Here is a 15098-nt window from a genome sequence, read left to right as displayed (position 1 = left end):
TCTGGATTTTTTTTTCTCATTTTGTCTCTCATAGTTGAGGTATATTTATGATGAAAATTACCGGCCTCTCTCATCTTTTTGAGTGGGAGAACTTGCACTATTTGTGGCTGACTAAATACTTTTTTGCCCCACTGTATATATGAGTCTTCCTGTTTATTTCTGACCTCTGCAACAGGTGTGTGGAGATGAAGCCTTGAGGCTCGTTGCTCATGGGGTGTCGGTAGAGTTTGCTCTTTGTCTGGGCTGTAACCGGGGTGCCGTCAGACAGGGAAAAGCGGTACAGCGGTGTCTCAGCATGACCCTGGAGGAAAGCTGCAGAAAACATTGAAAAAACATGTTATCATAGTTTGAAAAACTTAATAAACCATACATAGAGGCTACCTGGTCACACTCAACGACATCACTGTTTAGTCTCAAGGTTGTTTCTTGGGGAAAAAAAACTTTAAACATTAAGATCAGAGGAAGCTTAGAGACAAATGGAGCTGGGGTGTAAGGATGAGAGAGAAAACAAATATTTCAACAGACAACAGGAAGGCTACATGAAAAACAGTTTAGGCTTTAGCTTTTCTCTTGTAGACTAGGTTTGGTTTAAAAATGTACAAAAGGTACAGAGTGCAATAATTATTAGCGTGAAGCCGTTGCCTGATCCACATTTCCTAGAAAAACCAGAAAATGAGTTTTAAAGGAAACGTGGTCAATACAGCATAATCATAAACCAAAAATGTGTTTGTGTGTTTGTTTTTTTTTTTTTTTATTGGACCTGATGGAAGGCAGTTTAATGACCCTAAAAAGTACCAACACCATTAATACTGGAACCTTTTTCATGCTATAATGTTGATAAACACACTTTAGGGGGATGCATTTTATTTGGATCACAGTTAAGGAGCGACGTTAGGTTATGTTTGAGGTATAAACCGGGTGGATGGCTTGTGTTTCTTTTGAAAGCTTTGCATCAGGATACCTCTTAGGATATTACATGGATATCTTTTTCTCTTTTTTTATACTATAGACAGCTGAACGGAATAACATTTTTAATAACACATGTATTTTTTTAAAATATAAATTTTTGTAAAATAAAAGCCAAAAACATTTTTTTTCTGTTAAAGGCTGATAAGAGTTTTAACTATAAAGATATTCTAGGTTCGATTTGGAAGAATTTCTCTGAACAATCGCTGACTCTACATGCCTCTATTGATAATGTAGCCCTAAGATATTCTCATTAACAATATTAATATTAATAATGCTTATGAATGAGTGGCGCCTTATTTCATTTTTTATGTGGTTGTTATCATTAAGAGTAAGCGAAACAACCAGCACAGATAAACAAACAACCAAAACAAAAATTCCAACTATAAACAAAGTTTTGTAAGATAAGGTATGTTTTACACACATTAGTTAGCAGGGTTAATGCAGTACTTGTGTATCTCTTTGCTTATTCTCTCAGTGTTCTGGACCTCATTATATATATATATATATATATTATATAAAGCACTCCTCCAGGTGCTCTTAGGCCTGAACCTACCCTCATGATAGTGGTGCTTGTGTGACCACGGTTGCCCGTCGCTGTGCTGAAGGAACATCTGAATGCAACGCCTTAACAAGTCCTCCCAGCCTGGGCGCATGGATGCCCGCAGGGAGCTCTGGTCTATCTGTATCAGTTTACCTGTAGGAGGAGGAGACACATCAGACAGAAATTATGGGTAAAATCCAGTGGCTGAAGAGTATTATCGGGATCGATGATGGCCAGAGTTCACCTCCTCACCTGACAACTCATGTCGGGTGTTGAAACTTTCGGTCCTCTCCATGGCAGTTACCCGACGGGCTACACAGATCATACACGACTGGAGGTCTGAGGAGGACAAACATGGAGAGTTGCTGGAATTTTTAAAAACTATTTAAGTTTTTTATTAAATCTGAGAATTGTTTTGATTATTATTATTTCAAAAGTTTCATTTATTGCCTTTAAAGATATTTGACAATTATATATAATTTCGGTATATAATAATTACTGCATAAAGTAAAGGACATCTATTGTTAAAGCTAAAAGTCTTTATTGGTGCCATACTATTTTCTACTTGAGAATAAAATACTAGCACCATTTTGTATTGTTGCGTACCATGAGACAGAGGCAATATACAAATTTTAGTATTAAGTTGTAATAATCTACCTTTATTTTCTGTCAAATAGGTGATCACCAACGATTCATAAGTTAGCTTTCATCGTGGCATGTAGGCGCTAATAAAACTATATATCATGGACTGTATAACTTCTTTTTTTATATCTTGCCAAAACAATAAACCTTTTGAATTTAAACAGGATGTGATAAACCAATAAAATTGAGTGGAATAAAGATTTTTTTTCCCATTTTACGAATAAAAATCTGAAAAATGTGCCAGAACATCAACAGCTTTTAGAGACTGAACTTTGGGCCATTTTTCTCAGTACAAAAAGCTTAAGCTCAGGTAGGATGGATATAAACGGTCTTTGAACAATCATTCTTTACATTGGATTCGGGTCTCATCTTTAACTGGGTCATCATCTGATACGTTTGTCCCTGGAATTGGTTGTATGTGTAGGTTGTTGTTTTGCTGAAACAAGAATCTTCAGTTTCCTGTTTTCTGCAGCTTGCAAACAGGGTTTCTTCCACCACTGTCCTGAATTAAGACACATTTACCAGTTACCTAATCTTAAAAATGCAACTTCTTCTAAATGTTGGATTTATCACCTACACGATTTATGTCAATCTAGAAAACTGAACCTTCCTGAAGGTCCTTTCCTTTTTTATCATAAAGTCAGAATTTTTGAGTGCATGACTAATAGTTATTGTTTAGAGGTGGTTAGTTGCACAGAATTACATTTTTTGTGATCGGAGTAAAAGGAACTAAACATAACTTAAAGTTTGCTTTATGAAAATATATATATATATATTTTTTATTAACAAATATCCCTTTCTTCTCTCTAAATATTTACACACTACTTTGTGCTGGTCTTGCCTCATAAGACACCTAAAGTTTGTGGCTGCACTGTAAACAACTGCATAAAGTTCAAGGGCTATATTTATGTGAGCAAGGCACTGCATAACCTGATTGGAGATTCAGACAGTGCCAGTCAAACTAAGTACAAAATCTAGCTATAATCTAGATCAGGGGTCACCAACGCGGTGCCCACGGGCACCAAGGGGCCCTCAAGGACCACATGGGGTGCCCTCTTCGTCTTCTGAAAACAGAAGAACTCACTCAGTGGGTTAAGTTAATTTTTTTTTATTCTGTTGAATAAAAGAATAAAATAAGAATAAAAATGAGTTTTTATGGATGAGATTTACTGTAGGTGAACACTGATCCCTCCAGTTCATAGGTCAGTATTGGTAGCCCTTCCTATGACTCGGTAGCAATGAAGTAGCCCTCAGCCTTAAAAAGGTTGGTGACCACTGATCTAGATAAAAACTATTTGACAAATATGACGGTGTTTTTAAAAGAGTAGATTATGCTGCACACATTTAATAGCACATTCATGGTTGTAAGGTCATCTTGAAAACCACGACCGCCTCCGCCTACCTTCGCCCTCTTCAATCATGGCCTTGGGCTGAGTGAGAGCAAAACACTGCATGGTCTCGTAGCGGGGCCCTCCTGCCCCTTCCTCCATGGGGCCGTGGGAGTGGCCAAATTTGACCAGCATCCGACAAGTGAAGGTGTGACTCTTCTGTCGAGCCGCCTCATTCCCCCACGACACGCCATTTACTATAAATTAAAAACAAACCAAGAGAAGAGTTTCATTTGGGAAAAAACATGAAGCTTCTGGGACTGAAAACCATGCAAGCTGTGAACTGCCGATCTTTAATTAAACAGTACCAATGGCTCACACCCAATCTCACAGACAAAGCAAAACAAACAAACAGACAAGCATTGTGTCTCTAACACTGAGAAGCTAAAGCCTCTCCTACTGGCTAAATGGAGCATGGGATTAATGTAGCCAAGTCGTCGATTTCCAATATTTCTCCCTCTCAGTGACTCTGCAGTGGGCCAAGGCCGGGGACACTCAACCATCTATCCTCATTTAGGTCCTGACTACTCATCACAGCACACAACCGCGCACACACACAGATGCTTTTGGATGAGGTCACCTTCACAGAGAGAAGGAAAGGAGGAGGTAAACTTTCTAGAGAGCTGGCAAAATGTCTTTTGAGGTCTGTCTCAAGCCTTACCAAGAGCTTGAACTGGCAGAAGGTGTGTTTGTCAGACACAGATGATGGTTCAGGAGAGCAGGCAATTTTAGTGTAAGACAGAAAAGATGTCTTGTGTGGCAGTCACAAAACAGCAGCACTGTAGTCATAAATTACTCAAAACCAGACTTGATTACTCAATAGTGTGGCACACAAACACTTTAAATTGTATTCTTCCCCCAAAAGTACTCCAGGTCCTTTCTAAACAAGCATCCTGGCTAATAGATTTGCTCAGAATAACCTACATACAGAGTTGCTTTTCCAGTGCCAAATTAGAAATCAAATTCAGTCCTGACAAATGCAAGAAAATCTTCTTGTATTTGTCTTTTATGGTAAAGAACATACAGTGTGAATTAAACCATTAATTCTTGAAAATATTAATTAATCACTGAGCTGTTAAAGATATGTAATGATTTGGTTACTGCCAAGCCTGCAGAATTAATAAACTAAAAATAACCTTCATGTTAAAAGACCCCAAAACCAAAACATCTGCTTTTACCTAAAGAACCTCAGAAACAGGTAAAAAGTGGTCACTCACACTTGTCAGTATGGGATGGCCTGAAAAAGCTATATCTTAGGCTTTGGGATTTCAGCAAACCACAGCCAAAGCTGCAATCAACACATGGAGAGAAGATTGAATAGTAGTGAAACTTCCTGTGGCCCAACCACTGGTGGTTGGGGGTTCTACATTCAACAATACAAAGAGACTGGGCAAAAATGGCATTAATGGGGGGAGTCTAAATCACACTTCTAGCAAAGGAAATGCCCATCTCACAGTTGCCAAAAAACACTTGAATGACGCAAGATTTTGGGTAAAAATGTTCTATGGACTGACTGAGCCATCAGTTCATAACTTTATGCCTAATCCAAGAAAGTCAAGATTAATTTAGAAAATTGTGTCATGACGTTAATAAGGCCCCTTATGATAAAAAAAAACCTTGAATGTGAGTGAATTAAAGCGATGAACCAAGTAGGCAAAAGGTCCTTAAAAGCATAGGGATCAGAAAAACAGGGAGGGAGTGCTTGGCTAACACAGTGTTTAGTGGAAGTGGGGAGCTGCTGACCCTGAGAGAGGACATTGTTGAATAATGGAGGGAATATTCTTAGGATCTCCTCAATGCTATTGACATGCCTGTCATGGCGGTAAAAGAGACTGGAATGCCCAGGCCCGGATTCATTCCTCACCTAGCCTGTAGTTCCTGAGGTGGTCAAAAAAGGTTTCTGGATGTTGACGGGCCATCATTGCTGACACACCTCTTCAACATCACGTTAAGGTTGGGGACAGTGCCCTGGACAGGCAGATTGGGCTGGTGGTTCCAACTATAGGGGGATCACACCATTAGGCCTTTCGAGGTAAGGCTTAGGCCAGGATGCTAGAGAGGAGAGTGTGGCTGATTGTCGGACCTTGGCTTCAGGAGGTGGTTTTCATCCTGTCCATGGAACAATGAACTAGCTCTACACCCTCTGCAGGTTAAGCTACCTCTCTGCAGGGTAGCTGAACAGTGCTGATGAGTTTGCCCAACTGTTCCATGTGTGTTTTGTGGACCTGGAGAATGCATTCTACCATGTCCCTCATGGTGCCATGTAAGGAGTGCCTGAAGTATACGGAGTCAGGGGCCAGTTAGTAGCCCCATTTGGTCTCTGTATAACTGAAGCAAGAATTTTGTCCACATTAGCTGCTTTAAGTCAGACCTGTTCCCACTGTATGTTAGATTCCGACAGGGCTGGCCCATATCCTGCTTATAACCTTAATGGACAGGTTTTCTATGCACAGCCAAGGAATTTAGGGGGTCTGGTTCATGCTGTAGCAGAATTCATCCTTGTCTTTTTGCACATAAGGCGGTTCCTGCTGGCTCCCTCTTGCCAAGGCATACATCAAGCACTGGTGTGGTTAACAGACAAGTGCGAAGCGGCCAGGATGAGAATCAGCTCCTCATAGTCCGAGGCAATGGTTCTCGACCAGAAAAAGGTGGCTTGTACTTTTCAGATTGGAGGAGAATTCCTGCCTCAAGTGGAGAAGTTCAGGTTTCTTTTGGTCCTGTTAACGAGCGAGGGGAGAATGTAACATCGGATTGAAAGATGGAACAGACGGATCTGTGCCACAATAATAGGTAATAATAGGCTTCATCAGTCTGTTGTGGAGTGGAGAGAACTAAGTGAAAAGGCAAAACTCATGATCTACAAGTTGGTCTGTGTCCCTACCCTCACCTATGGCTCTTAAATCTCCATCATGACCAAAAGTATGAGATCACTGATGCAAGCGACTGAAACAAGCCGTCTCTGCAGGGTGGCTGGGCTCTCCCTTAAGAAATAGGGTGAGGAGCTTAGTCATCAAGAGTGTCGGAATAGAGCCGCATCTCCTCCACATCAAGAGGAGTCAGCTGAGGTGCCTGGGAAATCTTTCCTGAACGCTTGCCTCAAGTGGCGTTCCAGGCATAGTCCACCAGGACATGATCCAGGACATGATAGAGGACCTCTGTCAGCTGGCCTGGGAGTGACTCGGGCTTTAACCAGCAGAGCTTGAGGAGGTGTCTGGGGAAAGGGAAGTATGGTGGTCTTTGCTGAGACTGCAGCTCCCGCGACCGGGTTCTGGATAAAGCGGAACACTATGAGTACGGGGAATCTGCACAAGTCATTAAAAACATTTGAAAGCAGTTGTTGCTAACAGAGTTAGGTTAATCGCCATCAGGGTGCTAATACTGGGCAAGGCTTCTCTTAATAAATCAAGTCATGATATAAAGCCTGCATTGTCTAATTAAAAATAGTTTGTTGATATAAAAAATAATTGAACTTCACTGTATTGTGTGTGTGTGTGTGTGTGTGTATATAAGCATTACTGTAAACACTGTGATCTGTGTTCACTCTACAAAAATGTGCACCAAGAAGGCATTTCATTCATAGGGCCAATAAGATAATGAGGAAGAAAAGCAGAGACTGGGAGAGAGGGAGGTGGGGGAAGCAACCTGAGAAATGGATAGCCACAATATTCATCTTAGTAAGCAGCCATATTAAGTATGGATGAGGCTTAGAGGGAGCGAGCTGAGAGAGGCACCAGGGACAGCGAGAGGAAAAATGTATAAAGGGGGATGGTTAGAGGGAAAAAGTGAGGGAATGAATGACGGGGCGCACAGGGAAGTAAGCGGCTGAGTCGATGAGCCGACTGCTGCTCAAGAACGTTACTGCAGAGCTAATCGAGAAGCAGCCGAGCACACACACATCCATAATTAATCGGCATTATAAATAGTGCACATACTTATGGGCTTACACACTCATGCAGCTAACAGAAAGAAAAATGCATCACTGTCATTTACACGTCAATACAGAGAATGATGAGGGGGTGTAAATAAGTGAATTTACTCAAGTACAATATTAAGTAGCAAATCAGACTGAAACCCAGGCTGAATTAAAAACAGAAGGGACCACAGAGGAGCGTTATTCAGCCGCATGTGGTAGCATTGGGATCTGAATAAAACTCAGGCCTGTTTTACACTGTCTGGACCACTGAGTTTGACAGACAGCAGCGCTACGCTCTACCTGATTAGCAAAAAGTGGGTGGGCGCATCCGTGTGATGTGTGTATGTTTTTGTCAGGTGTGTATATGAATGTGTGTGTGTGTGTGGATAACTCTCATGTTTCCCAGGAGCTCCTCATTAGGAATGAGTGCATAGAAGGATGGATTTTTACATACTCTGCTCACAAAGTTTGGCTCCTCTAAAAGCGTCATGTGGTTTTTAGTTCTGAGCAAGAATACAATGTAAAAAGTTAAGTTCTACAAACTAAGATCTGCAAAAAAGGAGCAGAACTTTATAAATCTATAACATCAATGTGATGTTATCAACTAAAAACAACCAAATCAAAGTCCACAAACACACAAAACATACATCACAAACCAAAACAACCGACACACTACCCTCTTTATCATTAGTAAAAAAGCTAATTAACCCTAAATTTACATCAATATAATTGGTGCACCTAATGAAAATAACTTATGCTTAAACATAGAATTATTCTTTAGTTCCCTTAAACTATTATAATACACCACAAACAGATATAGAAATAATTTGCTTATCATCCAAGATATTTTAGCTTTTATAAGTTTTAAATATGATTTTTTTTTAATTTCCAGTCACATAGTTCCAGTTTCACACCCAGAAATCAAACTGTATGTACTTTTCTACATTCCTTTAACCCAAATACTATATTTCACTTTCTCCAAGCATGAAATTATTCATATGAAGCAGTTTTTGTAAATTATCTTTTTAGTGTAATATTTGCAATATAATCTCAGTGGAACTCAATTTAATGTCAGTTTGTGTCATGAAATTATTTTCATCCAAACACTCACCCCTGTGGTACACCACATGCACTGTCCAAACATTCAAAGCAAAACTAACCCTTATTTACATATTGTGTCTTTGTGTGTGTTTGCTCACTGTTAGTCCTCGGCAGGTTTTTATGAAAGTCCTCCCGGTCCTCTTCATGCAGGATGTTGTACACGCTGGTGTTGATAAGCTCCTCCTGCTTGTACTGCAGGTACTGGGTCACGTTGTCAGACACAAACACGATGCTGCCCTCCCGGTTCACCACGAACAAGAAGCCATCCAGAGCCTACAGGATAGAAATGGGAGAGCCATTATAATCATCATCAGGAGATGAAAGCGGGAATGTCTGAGCTGTGGAGAGTGTCCAATCTGGACTCACCTGCAGTAGAAGTGGCCCTAGGTGGTCCTTGTCAATGACCCCCTGACCAGTTGAGGACACGTCTGATTTCTGGACATCGTCATCGTTGGACGAAGCTTTCCCTGTAGGTAAGCAAAACCAGGGAGGTCTTAAGGAAACAGAAGAGAAATCCTTGAAGCCCAAACTTCAGTTGTTTACTACCCAGCTCCACCACCAGGGGGCAGTGCTTCCAAAGTTTCTTTTCTTTTTGGAGCAGCAAGGTGAGTGGGGGTTAAAACTACAGGTGAGGAGGGAGACGGATAACGGCAGGTTTCTGCAGGGAGTCCGTCAGAGAAGCATGTGGAGCAGGTAACTGCTGTCCTCATGCTTTATATTCAGTGTCAGACTGTGAGGGATTGTCTGAGAGAGGGAGTGGAAGCGAGCCAGAGGAGCTGAGGAAGAAGCCGTTATGGTGCAGGGGCAGGAGCTGAAGCACCTGAATTAATGGAGGAGCTGGGACCGAGGGGGGGGGGAGGCCGGGTGCATCTAGTGGGGATATGAGGATGAAAAAAAAAAAAAAAAGGTAGAAAGAAAGAAGTCCGGGGCGATGCTGGGAAAAACCAATAGCTACTGGGTTGTTGTGTAAATGTGGGATTTGGAGTGAGAGTGAAGCATAGGCTGCTTGACTACAGGAATTATTCTGTCTGATTAGCTCCCTAGAGGCACAGATACCCACACAAAGGGAAAAAAGGACATTACCACAAACAACTACGTATTGTGAAGTTCAGTAACAATGAGCAGAGGGAAACAGAACATGGAGACAAACGCTCTCAGCCAACCTGGTGCATTTAAACAGATAAGATATTATTTCAGTAAGAAAAGGCACCAGAGAGCAACTGATAGGAGAAAAGAAAAATGAAGACTGAGCCTGATGAGCAGCTGGGACCATGTGAAGGAGAAACAAGCAGGTATCGAGCCAGAAGAAGAGCCTCGACGCCCGTGTCATTTCTGTCATCACTTCCTGTAACTATGGAAACCTGTCAGCAGCCAGTCAGGGCTGGCCGTAGCCTCTTCCCCTTCCTGTTGAGGTTGAAGATACTGACTGACTGCCTGAGCCCCAAACAGAAACGAGGAAGAAAACGCAGCCATACCCGTCTGTCTGATCTCCAGTAGTTCACCCCAAGCACAAAGAAATATAACACGCTTTACTCTAAGAGCCGAAACACAAAATGTATTCACAATTCTTGAACTTTTGCACATTTTGAATAAACCTAATTACATAGTTAAATGTGAGAAAATGAGCACAAATAGAAAAAATGTTTTTGTAAACTCATAAAATGACAGTGTAGATTCAGTTGGTATTCAGCCCCCTTAAGTCATTGATAAAGAGAAACTAATTAATTAATTAATTGACAGTCTTTTAGAAAATGTCTATTAAACAGCTAGAAAAAGAAAGTTTTGCAGGTGATAACTAATATATTGCCACCTGTTTTCTAAGGCTTTGTGGCAAACATTTTAAACCATCTAGCTCTGACTGCATGTTTAAGTTCGATGTCCTTCTGAAAGGTGAACTTTTCAAACAATTTCAAGCAGTTTAAGGTATCTCACAGATTTTCTTCTAGGATTCTCCTGTGTTCCCTTAATCCATCTACTGAGACCAATTCCATACAGGGGAAAAATTCAGAAAGCTAAGCTTGGTGTGTGTCTATGGTTGCCTGATAGTTTATTTAGCAGATTCTTCCACCTGAACAGTCGATCTCTGAATCTCCTGCAGAACGTCTTTGGCTGCTTCTCTAATTCATGCTCTTTTTGCACATTAGGTAAGGTGAGAAAGCTTAACATTTTGTAATAAAAACCTAATCACAGATGTCTTAAAGCAGTTCATTTATTAGGGGTATCGGAGTCAAAGGGGGGTTTGTTTGTATAATTTCCCTTCCATTTTACAATCATATCCTACTTTATTGGTCTACCACGTGAAATCCCAATTAATTACATGTTTGTAATGAAAAGGGGTGTGAATACTTCTGGTAGCACTGTCAAAAGTGGAGAAAACGGCTGCTCTAGAGATGATTATCTTTAGAATAGAGAGCCATATCTACCTGCAATAATCCAATCAGAAAGACCTTGGCAAGGCCTGTACACAGCTGTTAATAATCATACCTGCAAACACACTAATGCTACCCAAAACGGCAAAAGATGTGAAATTTGAGGGAGATGATGGGCCATTCATCTTTACAGCTGAGCTCAGAGGAGTGGGAGTTTGCCCTGTAGCCCTCAGCTGTCTCCCTAATGTCAGCCACCCATCACACATCATCCTCCTAAGCCACCCTAATGGCTTTAGACATGGGTGTCCACTCACCTATCTCCTTGATCTGGCGGATCTGGCGCACCGTCTCTTTGAGGATGGCACATTTGTCCGGTTTGACGTTAAAGGTGTCAATGTCACTGAGGTTGGCCGAAATCAGCTCGGCCAGCTCCTCGATATATTTGCTCTCCTGCTCCCGGCGCTTCCTCTCACACCTGTTGGGGATAAGTTACAGAGGTTGGAGGAAAACTAAACCTTGCTACATTTTAGGTGCTCCTCCTAACTCTGGAAGCAATGGCAGGCTGTTTCCAATTTGGATAGAATGCAAAAGTCACTTTGACTGCATATTGAAACCTGTCCTGGTTAAAAAAAAAAAAAAAAAAAAAAGACTTTAAAGGTATAGTGGAGGATCTTCAGAAATTTTTTGAAAAGACCCGCCCTGTGCAAAAAAAAGCCATACCAGCTTTCTTTCCAAAAGAAGATTTGCAATTTTTCCACTATGTTAGACTCACCACCCATAAGAGAAAATGGGAACAAGGACGTAGGAAGGCCTTATGTAAACATATCACCAGTAAGGGTGTAAATAATAATCGTTTTGTATCGATGCATAGATCCAACAGCCGGCTATCCGATGCATCGATACGTGTATCGATTCATGTGTTGTTGTTTTTTCCTCTGGTCCATTTTTATCCATTTGCTCCTGGGCGTAATTCTCCCTCCCTTGCTGCGGTGGCACTAAACCTATTTTGCCCTACTAACTCGCTTCCTGGTTATACTCAAGCAGCAGTGTGTTGCAGTAAGCTTGACACAGACATTTTTGATTTATGCTCAATATTGAAGCGTGGTCTGAGCTATACGCTGTGGGTCTAGATACGGCCGAGGCGGTGATAAAGTGGGGGCGAGTTTAGTCAGACGACGGAGGGACATGAGGGCCAAAAAGAGCGGAGATGCAGGTGGAAAAAAGATCCGAGCGTTCTCCCGCACCTCGCTCTTCTAGCTGGTCCAAATTCACGAGTTGTTTTCCGCAATTTCGGACATAAAAACAAAACAAGCCGGCCTCCTGTCTGCGGCACAGTCTGCAGTTAGTTACAATTTGGGAGAGGTGCAGCGGAGTGTCTGTGGAGGGGGCGGGGACGTCGACGCTCTGGAGCCGAGGTTTTGAATTGCACTCATTGCAGTGATTTTGTGCAGTATTTTTTGATGCACAGCCTTTCAGAATCCATAACGCAGGGGTATTATTATTTTTCAGTGAATGAGGTTCTAATAGGAATAGGTGGAGTGCAATTTTTCTACTTCTGTTATTTGTTGTTGTTTCTAAAAAAAAAAAAAAAAAAAAGCTGTAATAACGATATTACAGCTTTCATTGATTTATTTGAAAATTTGAAACATTGTCTAGCCTATAAGGTGTTAAAAAAAAAGAAAAAAAAAGAAACAATTTATCGAATCGAATCGTATCTTGGTGTATTTTTGAGTATCGAAAATAATCGAATTGTTTTGTCAAGAAATCGATACTGAATCGAATCGCCATGATGGGTGTGACTTACACCCCTAATCACCAGAATGATTGACAATTAGGAGGACCACTTATTTTGATGATCCACCCGGAAAAAGAACATCCTCCACTTTACCTTTAAGTTACAGATGGTTTAAGTTTAAATGTTGTTATTTCCATCTTTATAACAGTCACAAAAAGACAAGAGGTTTGGGCTTCCAGTCATTAGTAACCTTCTTCTCCTTTAGCAGTTTTATGTTTCTGTTCTCTTTTTGAGGTATTATGTGTCAAAGCTGATAAGGCAGTGTAAAAAGCAGGTAGGTATTACAAAAATAGGAAATGGAAACAAAAGGGCAACATTCAATCTAGGCTTCACGTAGTAAGACAAATTAAACACAAACAATGAAGAATTTATTTACACTGCATGATTTAAAACATTTCTAACAAATCAGAGAGAAAATGATGAAGCCAATAGCGAGGACTGTTCTTTCTAAAATAATTATTCTGGGAAACTTTTTGTCATAATACATTTGTCAGGTTTAGATGTCGCTTGGAAAACTCTTTCATGGCCCTTATACATGGATTAAAGCTTAACAATGAACAACAGGAAAAGCCCTTTAAAGTCGTAGGGAAACGTCCTTTCCAACCGTGGCATTTCCGAATTCTCCCGAGTGGTGTACAACTTTACACGAGTGAATAAGGTGAATGTGATTGGTCGATTATCAAGAGGTTGATGTGGCGGAAGGTTTGCAAACAAGATTGATTGTGGCTGGTGTCACAGAAGCATCTTACTAGCAACGACACTGTCAAGGAACACTATGGAGAGAGGAAAAATGCAAGACGAGTTTGAGTCAGAAATTGTTGGGACGAAGTTGTTGTGAAAGAGGACACCAGGGTAGCAGAAGCTTTGTTTGGTGTAGAAGGCTTACAGCCGTACATGTTTGAGCCCTTGCCTCGCAATGCTGCCAGTTATGTTAGCTCTACGCCTGCTGAAGACACAGACGTCCATCTCCGTGAACACTGGGACGGAACTCAATGGTAAAGTAAATAATGATTATTATTTCTTATTTGCATATTTTAACTGCGACATATGAATCAAGTTGCTATAACCGAAAAAATTTGGCCGAATTTAGGTGTACAAGTTGACATATAACTAACTGGCCTGCATAAAAAAACAAAAAAAAAAACCCAACAGATTTTAAGGCAAGATATTTAAAAAAACTTTAAAACAAAAGTTTAAAAATTTTGGGACAGTATCGTCTGATAAAGAGTACATTTATATACATGTTTAAGCCAGAATGATTTGACATTTAAATATGATTTCCCTAAGACTTTAAAGCCATGATATGTTTTGATATTCAGAGACCAAACCAGCTGCTTGAAATAACAGATTAGCTTAAAATGAATAGTACTCACATATATGGTTCAAAACAGCCTCTCAGTACTATTTATAACACAAAACCTTTTCTCTCCTCACAGTTGGACATTAAATCAAACATAAACTGTCCTGATTCAGGCCAATAAGAATTAATACTTAATTTGCTTAAAAGTAAACAGGATACATTTTAGGAAAGCTCAGATGAATAGGCTATACTTCTGAAAGGTTAAATAACATTGATTAAATGTAAGCAAACACTGAAATATTATAAGATGACACCTCAAAGATGAAGCTTCCCTCTAAAATCATGGACAAAACTAAAAGAAATCAGGAGAGAGATAAGGATAGGGCTTAACCAAACCAAAGCACTGCATAATTGCACCACATATATTTAATGCTCTGAACTTCCATATCACTGCTTTTAATTGCAGGGGGGGATTTACCATTAGGCAATACTAGGCAGTTGCCTAGGGCCCCAAATTTCCTAAATCCGCCCCCGTTTAATTGCACCATGTTTTTTCTCCCACACTGAGTCTTTGTATACAAAATGACAATAAAAGTTGTCTTTGGGTTGAATGTACAGATGTTGAAGAGTTCATCTATTTGAACAATATACAGAGTGGGATGTCCAGCTCTATTTGCTTCTGGAAGGAGACAAATTCTGTGTTGTGGAGATCCTGTCTTTGCTCAAAATGAAAAGATCAACCATTGCTGCTGTTTAAGGCAGCCAACACAGTGTGATTATCTGTAGTAGACCAGCTCTGTAATGACATGGGCTAAAAGGCCATTCAGAGAGGAAGAAACCATTAGTTAAAATCAACTAAGGAAGTCCCTCTTTTTTGCAGACAAGTCCAGTGGTCTGATCAAAATGTTTGGCCATGATGATGACTGTTACATCTAGAAAAAAAGGCAGGGGCCTGCATTTCAGAGCCAACTGTGAGGTACTGGGGTGGTGATGCCATGTGGACATGGTGTTTGGTAGGGTGGACTGGTTCACTTAAAAAAAAATCAGATCCCAAGACATCACATCACCACAAAGGTAAGA

The 15098-nt window shown here is 40.6% G+C and overlaps 1 protein-coding gene across 3 annotated transcripts in view; it reads right to left on the bottom strand.

Moving 5' to 3' along the window:
- The window catches only part of LOC107090280 (nuclear receptor coactivator 3-like), a 78868-nt gene that overhangs the window by 13852 nt on the left and 49918 nt on the right, over positions 1 to 15098 (bottom strand). For all 3 annotated transcript variants that reach the window (XM_015383580.1, XM_015383582.1, XM_015383581.1), the window contains 7 exons: positions 11238 to 11398; positions 8921 to 9021; positions 8653 to 8827; positions 3555 to 3737; positions 1763 to 1849; positions 1523 to 1663; positions 165 to 312 (listed from right to left, as the gene is read on the bottom strand). In XM_015383580.1, coding sequence (XP_015239066.1) covers positions 165 to 312; positions 1523 to 1663; positions 1763 to 1849; positions 3555 to 3737; positions 8653 to 8827; positions 8921 to 9021; positions 11238 to 11398 — 996 coding nt within the window. The remainder of the gene's footprint in view (positions 1 to 164; positions 313 to 1522; positions 1664 to 1762; positions 1850 to 3554; positions 3738 to 8652; positions 8828 to 8920; positions 9022 to 11237; positions 11399 to 15098) is intronic.

The sequence above is a fragment of the Cyprinodon variegatus genome, unplaced genomic scaffold (genome assembly GCF_000732505.1).
Source record: "Cyprinodon variegatus isolate N-32 unplaced genomic scaffold, C_variegatus-1.0 Scaffold287, whole genome shotgun sequence".
Taxonomy (NCBI): domain Eukaryota; kingdom Metazoa; phylum Chordata; class Actinopteri; order Cyprinodontiformes; family Cyprinodontidae; genus Cyprinodon; species Cyprinodon variegatus.
The sequence above is the reverse complement of the archived record's forward strand: the minus strand, read 5'-3'. Positions and strand labels throughout refer to the sequence as shown.